This window comes from Hippocampus comes, unplaced genomic scaffold, assembly GCF_001891065.2.
Source record: "Hippocampus comes isolate QL1 unplaced genomic scaffold, H_comes_QL1_v1.1 scaffold231, whole genome shotgun sequence".
Taxonomy (NCBI): domain Eukaryota; kingdom Metazoa; phylum Chordata; class Actinopteri; order Syngnathiformes; family Syngnathidae; genus Hippocampus; species Hippocampus comes.
This window is the reverse complement of record NW_017804877.1, coordinates 1-8,576: the sequence shown is the minus strand read 5'-3', so window position 1 is coordinate 8,576 and position 8,576 is coordinate 1. Positions and strand designations below refer to the sequence as shown.

Here is an 8,576-nt window from a genome sequence, read left to right as displayed (position 1 = left end):
AAACATAACTGGAATCGAGCAAAAGGACTCCAAATCCCAACGGCCAAACCCGGAAGTGAAGTGCCGGCATTATTGACTCCAGCTGTAACGCAAATTACTTGGTTCAAACAAACATTCTAGTGCCATCGCACAAACGTGACGACTGTGCAAAAATAACTACATAAAAGACACCACTGTTACAGAAAGACTTGACACGCTATTTAAACTGCCGATCGCGAACGGAAATAAACCGTGATTGAAACTAACTGTGATGCCGCTCTTTATACGTTGCGCTAACTGTCACCTGTCAGGGGCAGACCCGCCCCTTTTAAAGCGCCAGCTTAATCCATCAATATGGGTTTTCCTGGATGGAATTTATTTGATTCCTTCATGATTTTTGCGGTCCTCGGACCCACTTTAAACCTGTGGACATGGGATTCGAGGCTCTAATCCCTCATTGTGTCCGAGGACCGGCAACCCGAGGCCAAGGCCAAGGCCAAGGACTTGACTCCCAAGGCCAAGGCCAAGGACTTGACTCCCGAGGCCAAGGCCAAGGACCAAGGACCGACCTTCGGTCCTCGAGGCCAAGGACCGGCTCGAGGAACACATCACTGATAGCAGTGAAAGGAAATACCACGTTTCCTCAATATGGAACCCAAAGGGAGCAGATAGAGTGAGAACAGAAGAGGCCCCAGAATTGAGCCTTGTGGAAAAATGCACAACAGTGGAGCAGTTCGTGACTCACAACAACCAAGGCTAACACACAAGGTTCAGTCAGCTAAATAGGACCTTCACCACTCAAGGGCAAACTAATAACTAATTTCACCCATACACACCCAACACAAGTGCAAATTCACACAGATGTTCTGTGTCCTGGTGGTGTATGTGTGCATTTTTTTAAAAAACTTTTGTAATCACTATAAATGCTGTGAATAGCATGAATACAAATGACTATCAGAAACCCCACTAAATCCTGTGCCCGAGGATGAGCCTGGGTCTTGATATACCGTACACATAGGTACTGTACAATGGTTTTGTGCATGCTTAGCTATAGGCTTTTTAATGTATTCAATAAAGGGTACAACAATGTTTGAAGATGTTTGTTAGCATTTTAATTATTATGAAAGGGTTTTGGGACCATCGCTTGTGGTACATTTGTTGTTTGAACTAGTGGTATTGGCAATCATAATCACTGGGGGCAGGCAGCATCAATTGTTTACAGAAAATTACTATTGATGGCACGTCGCACTTTATATTCCATGTGAATAGCAAGTATCCTTTCCCTATATATTTTACATTAAAATGAAAATATGGATGCCTGCAAATTCAAGTAATATAATTTTGTTCTAAATGTAGCAAAAATTATACACAATACAACAAGAATAATTTACTGGTCTATTCGCAGAAGAGTGTTTGAAATTAATGTGCCTGACTATTTGTCTACTGTTTTTGACAAACCTTTGAACAAGATCGTGAAGCATTGACATTTTTAGTTCAATGATGGGACATTGTGATTTCCTAGGAATGTTGTTGAAGTGGTCATTTGAAAATGTGACCATTAGCAGAGATTTATATGGAAAAAAATTTTGCATATTGATATTTATCCATTTCCTAATTACTGTGAGAAATCATTAACATAAGCGAATATCATTAATTATTAATAACATACAATTATGTTGGGTAATTTGAGCAAGTATGTTATGTTGGAAGTGTGTATCAAACTGGTCGCCCTTCACATGTAACTTAGTACCCAAAAAGTAGCTTTCAGTTTCTAAAAGGTTGGTGACAAAATCTGAATGTTGTTCAACACAACACATTTCCTTAGCGGCAGCATCGTTCGAAGAGGAGGACTTAGGAACAATACTGCTTCTAGATCTCAAACCCACAGGCATCAATGATTCCTCAATACAGTGAGAAAAATTCTGATTCTTTTGAAACATAATTAGACTTTTGAAACATAATTAGAAAGATCCCTTACAGATCACGGTGACTGTATATTGTGTCCTACGGTGCATTGGGATATCGTTCCTGATTTAATGACTAAATGACGAGAGTAGCTAAGAGAACCAGTGTGTAATGCGGAAAGGAAAAAAAGAGGAATAATTAGACAACAGTACTTGAAATGTGCTGCATGGTAGAAGCAATTTTGCTTGTGGGAAGCTCACTTGTATTACAGGGATGACATAAGCCAGAGTCTTGCCACTGCCTGTTGGAGCAGAAACACAAAAATCTCTGAGCTCATAGCCAGCTTGTCCGACCAGTAGTCCATTCTGTGCACCCTCCAAGATGGCTGGGATGACCTCTGCTTGTACTGTGAAGAAAGGTCACATGAGCAACTTCTACATGTTAAGTACTAAACGTGTTACAAACAAACCTCGAATTTACAGTCACCTGGAAAGAAGTGCTGAATTCCATGATTGTGCAGCTGGTTTAGCAGCGACACACTAAGTCCTCTGATGTCAGAGCAAGGCACCAGTTTACTTTTCATGTCTCGGGGGATAACATCAGGCTGAGCCAGCCACTGAGGCAGGACCCTATGAACCTGTGAAGTGGTAACGCACCATTATAACAAAGTGAAAAAAGGTGTGCATGCACACAGGATGGAAACCACTCCACAACAAGCATTGGTGTATTTGACATTAGATTCTTCAAATGGCATGCTTTGGAGAGTGTTACAGTAATTTACAGTAACATTCTACATACTTATATGTGCCAATCATGGGCAAGAAAGAAAGTGAGGACACTTTACTTTTTACTTTTCATACGAATTACAACTTGGAACATTAACACCCAAGATGCTTCAGTGAGCATCAACAACTCACTGTACCTTTTGAACTGGTTTGTTTTCAAACCCTCCCAGAACTGTGAAACTGGATGGAAAAGAAGAGTTCCCTGAGGTTTCTTTCGGAATATTATCTTCTGTCTCTTCAACCTCTCCATCTCTACCAATGGCACTAGGCTCTGAAAGTCTATTAACTATGCAGTCTGAAAAGGAACAAACCAACGCATGTAATTGCGTTAGGATTAACAAGCATTGTAGATTTCTGCTGCTGAAAATGCGAGATGGATAAAAAGCCAGCACACACCTGACTCGATATTGTTTTTCATCTCATTCCCAACTTTCTGTCTTCTCTTCTCTTCATCCTCAACAGGATCTGAATGAATATTGGCCGAAACATTCATGACTGGATCCCTTGATTTTTTTTTCTTACGTCTTGGGCTTTCTTGGCTGCTGACGTTGTCAGCTTTTCTTTTCTTTCTAACATCAAGATGATCTGCATGTGGTTCAGAACACTGTATTCTGTCCTCTGTGAAACCTTGCTTCTGCTTCTCTTTGGCCTTCTGATGCAGTTGGCCAAGTAACTCCAGGGACCGGGACTCTTTTGAAGTACTTCCATCAAACTCGTCTCCAAAATACCTGCGTGAAACATATCAAAACACCAGAAATATTTCGTGTGTTTGAAAAAAATCTCAAAGAAGACATCTTGAGTATTAACGAGATGCGTGAAGGCTAACCAAGTTTAAAATTATCCTACAGCTGGACAAAATGGCTTTAAAATAAGATTTTGTCCGCATGAATGAATGAATGAATGAATGAATGAATAAATGAATAAATAAATAAATACATACATACATACATACATACATACATACATACATAAATAAATAAATAAATCTTTCCCCACTTGCCTTATATAAAAAACAGGTGAAAGCATTTCCTTCAGCACAGGTAAATGGTAGAACCCAATAGCAGGGGACGGGACTTATAACATTTCCAATTTATTTTGTTTAAAACAAGACATAACCACAGGGCGACCGAAGATTAAGTCTCACTTCGTGTTTACAATATCATATTTCCAAGATGTGGAACAAATAAATTGGCACTATAAAGCTCATGCACGACGGATCATCAAATTCGTGCCTCTCTTTTCCCAGCGATGATGTTATTCACAACAACAAAATTTTGATTATTTGATCAGAGTTGATTTTTCATTTTTGCTTGAAAAAAAACTCAACAATGAATAGGCATTTTATGAATAGAATATGTGAAAACACAATTAAGAGTGACTAAAATATAAACACTTCGTGGTACTTATGAGGCAGTAGCCCTAACACCGATCAGGTTCTACTCATTAAACATGAAATGTTAAATGTAGAGTATGGGCAAGTTAGTTAATCCGCAGTTCACCCCGGGAATGGTGCATCAGTGTGTGAGCTATTATTTTTCCTATCAGGATAATCAATTCTATTATTTGATCAACTCTGAGGTCACAATGACGTACATCCTTAAAAGTATTGATTCATATTCTAAGGTGTAAAAAGTAAGTAAAGGTGATCGCATTTTGAAGACGTAAGCGCTTTGTTAAAGCTTCAGCTGTTGTGACAGCGCTATATAATACATTTTTTGTATTGTAATCAATTATCTGAACCGCTTGTGTCCACTAGGGTCGCGCAGTTGCCGCAATAGTCAGCAAAAATGAGTCCATGATCAAAACGTTCTAAGTACATGAAAGTCTTCTAGGAAGTAGAACTGCAAGAACCGAGCCAACCTGAATAATTAGCACGTGTCTATGGAGTGCGAATAGATTTTAAATACCCATTTCCACCCGAAATGGAACCGGGATCAGTTCTGAATTAAACTCGGGCACGTTTCCCATGGCAAATTTACATGAATTGGATACACGTGTCACGAAGAACTCCTTAAGTTTGCTCAAACGAGGGTAAGACATAAAACACCTTTAGTAAACGGCCACTCATTCCTACCTGTTTACTTGAAACAAAGACATTCTTTCAAAATATGTAATTTTTGTGTTGTTAAACTGCTCAACTATTACTTCCTCCTTTGTTTCTTTTTCTTCCTCCTCATGCTCCTTTGTGAATTTTATATGGCGGTGAGAAAACCAACTTTTGGTGCACTACCGCCACCGATTGGACTGGAGTGTTTTGCAGTTGAAAGACAGGTAAAATAAGATAAGACAAGAAAACATTTAATAGTCTAGGAGAATTAACACATTTAATCCCAAAATTTTCCCACATTTAAAAGTCAAAATCAGGTGTCATTGGTAGCCCTTATAAGTAATCAGTAATAATTTATTGTTGTACCTTCACAAATGTTACCGGTGGGATTAAATGGGTTAATTGCAGACATCACGTACTTTTGCTGCATTCTAAAAAGGTAGCAAGTCGCACTTTTCCAATTTATGACTGAGAAAAGTGCACTCTAGAGCCTCCTTGAATTCTTGTTTTTACCTAAGAAATTTAGCACTTGGAGGATAGGATCGTTCTAATTTTACAAATGTTTGGAAAATTGTCTGGCCCTGTCCAAATATTCACACTTCCACCCTTGCACCCCTTAACTGCACCTTCCGTTGAGGGTACGAGTATGTAGGGTGTCCCCAACCCGCTTACCAACCCCAAAATGACTGCTATTGGCAAATCCTGTCTAACGTTATCAGTCAGAAGTAACAAGCGTAACATACGCTCCCTGTTTCAAAGATATCTTGACAACCCCGAACATTATTTCTTACTGGTCTGATTTTGGTGATAATCTACGCTGGGAAAAAATATGGTCTCTTCCATACAAATACCTTCTGACTAATAACGTCAGGGAAATCTCTTTTAAAATGATACACATTATCTTCTTAAGTTCAACAAAAACATCTGTGTTGATTGTTTGTTTTGTGGAATGTCCCCTGAAACGACGATTCACTTTGTTCTGGCAATGTCCTGATACCAACAAATTTTGGAAAGCTATATCCCGATTTATTCATTTTTTCATTTTCCGAACCGTTTTCTCCTCAGTAGGGTTGCAGGGGGTGCTGGAGCCTATCCCAGCTGTCTTTGGGCAGTAGGCGGGGGACACCCTGAACCGGTTGCCAGCCAATCGCAGGGCACACAAAAACGAACAACCATTCGCGCTCACACTCACACCTAGGGACAATTTGGAGTGTTCAATCAGCCTGCCATGTACGTTTTTGGAATGTGGGAGGAAACCGGAGGACCCGGCGAAAACTCACGCAAGCACGGAGAGAAAATGCAAACTCCACACAGGAAGGCCGGAGCTTATACGCCCTTGTTCCACACTTCGGCTGAGCCCACATCCATGGTCCCTCAGCCAAAACATATTACAGTACTCACAGTTCGTTGCGGATTTGTTTAAAATTGCGCGAGACTGTTGACGTTCAGTGGAAATCCTGTGACTGTGCTGGGGAAAATATATATTCAGGTGTAACTATGAATTATTACATTTGTAATATTAATTTTACTATTTACATTGAATTCAATTATATTTCAATTATAATCATATAATCAAAGTCACCGATGTTTTTTTTTGTTTCGTGTCAATGCCGTACTAATCGCCTTTCTGCGCATGCGTAGCAGATCGTGCAGTGGCGCAAACAGCTGAATTCGATGAGAAGTCGGAGCCTAATTTTTACTTGACTACTAATTTACTGCAGTTTTAAAATAATTTTGACCAGAATTTTTTTTTTTTGCCAAAACAACAACCGGTGCCGCTTTTGAATTGGGAAATAGTGATAAGTCATCTAGCATACGTTACAACCTTGTTTTTGGAAAATGATAAAATTCCCTGAGAACATGTATGTACAGTACTTGTATTCTCAAAGGCTTCTGGGTTGTGAAACTTCATGTGAATAAATGTGAGTTATTGACATTCCATGACTGACCTCTACAGGCAATGAATGGTATGACAAGTAAGAAAGATGTTAAATAGTTGGGTACTGTATAAATTATTTCTAAGGACCCTACCGTAATGGAAATCAAATTTTGAAGCAATATGGATAAATGTAAGTCCATGCTTAACAGATGTCTGCAGCGAGTGACAGTTTATCTCGGTTAATTTATCCGGCCTACTCCTAACCTATCTCAAATAAAATGATACAAAGGCAATTAATAGCATTAATTCAAATTATATGTGGAGGAAGACATGTCAGTACTTTCGGAAAATGTGTTTTTAAACGTCACGAAGGATATGTTATGAATGGTGTTCAAATTTAAATGGTTGATTGGGCTTCTTATAAAGTAAAGATGTAAAGGACAGTGGAATGGCTTTTATCCATCCATCCATCCCTTCATTTTCTGAACTGCTTTATCCTCACAAGGGTCGCGGAGCCTATCCCAGCTGGCTTCGGGCAGTAGGCGGGGTACACCCTGAACCGGTTGCCAGCCAATTGCATGGCACACATAGAAGAACAACCATCCGCGCTTACACTCACACTAAGGGACAAGTTTGAGTGTTCAATCAGCCTGTCATGCATGTTTTTGGATTTGTATTTTATGAACGATGCATTTCTCTCGTGAAGTGACAACATTTGTAATGAGCGCCTCTGTGAAGAGGAAACCACCCTAAAATCCCTCATACTTGGGCGATAATAATAATAATACATTTTATTTATAAGCGCCTTTCAAAATACCCAAGGACATTTTGAATATTTTTTCTAATTCTAATATTTTCAGAGGTTGATGTGAGCATAAGGAAAAATCCCAACATAAATTTTGGTGACCATCGATTGCAGTTTTGTCACATTTGGCGACATTTATTATTCCTACATTACGGGTTGAGACTGTCATGTTACCTCACTGTTCGGCAAGCGAGGAAGGACATATCACATTATTGTCGGCAACTAAAGAGGTATTTGCACCGTTCAATACAGGAGGCAAAGACTTTTTTGTAATCTACAATTATTTTCCTTTTTCTTGTCAATTGTGTTGTAGACAATTGTTGTCGAAACAATATGTCAGCCCGTCCGCCTTATTGTATGTGGTTTCAAGAATTAAAACAGTGATATGATTCAGTGTTTTTTTTAATTTAAAAAAAAAAGTTTTACCAAAGTGGCTGAACGGAAGCGATTCCATTTTTTGTTGAGCATTTCTGTTTTGGAAAAAAATCTTCTCACAGGGGCCAGATGATGCTGGTGTGCAAATGGAACAATGCACAGTTTATACCTTGATTGAAAGTTATTAAATGAAAGATATTAAATGATTTTTTTTCAAGGGGTCTATTATGATGTCTTTTGTTCAGCTCACTGAAAATATAATGCTCCAAGAAGGGATTTCTTTATTTGGGAGATTACACCAAACTTGGTGCTTCAGGACATATCTGACATGGAGAGACTAATTTTTACATCAACTCAATTGTGATATTATCGAAAATGAGTGGAGAAATGTTTCGGATAAATGTGAAAATATTGTGTGTTTGTAACAGTTAAATTCTCTCCTCAGTTGCGCCACATGATTGAGCCTCACGCCTCCCCAATGTGTTGAAAGTGTAAATTTAAAATTGGCACCCTCACACACCATTTTTGGTTTTGCCTAAAAATATGACAATTTTGGTCTACCATTGGACAAAAAAATGGATGAAATATTTGTTGTTGATTTGACTTTCAATTCTTTATTCATTTTGCTTGGGCTTACTGACCGTGCTTGTAGCAATAAATACCATAAGAATTTTTACCAAATTCTGACTTTTTGTGCAAGAAAATGTTTGCTTGTTCATTGGATTTCGGAGAGCATGCTGTTGAAGACACAATGGCATAAGATTAATTTTACAGAGATGAAAGTGGACTTTTCTGAAAATT

The 8,576-nt window shown here is 38.8% G+C and overlaps 1 protein-coding gene across 1 annotated transcript in view; it reads right to left on the bottom strand.

The window, feature by feature from the left end:
- The window catches only part of ddx51 (DEAD (Asp-Glu-Ala-Asp) box polypeptide 51), a 25,282-nt gene extending 20,410 nt beyond the window's left edge, over positions 1–4,872 (bottom strand). The window contains exons 1-5 of the mRNA XM_019881489.1: positions 4,744–4,872; positions 3,066–3,397; positions 2,807–2,964; positions 2,371–2,521; positions 2,145–2,290 (exon numbers count right to left, since the gene is read on the bottom strand). Coding sequence (XP_019737048.1) covers positions 2,145–2,290; positions 2,371–2,521; positions 2,807–2,964; positions 3,066–3,397; positions 4,744–4,766 — 810 coding nt within the window. The 5' untranslated portion in view covers positions 4,767–4,872. The remainder of the gene's footprint in view (positions 1–2,144; positions 2,291–2,370; positions 2,522–2,806; positions 2,965–3,065; positions 3,398–4,743) is intronic.
- Between the last annotated feature and the right edge of the window lie 3,704 nt (positions 4,873–8,576).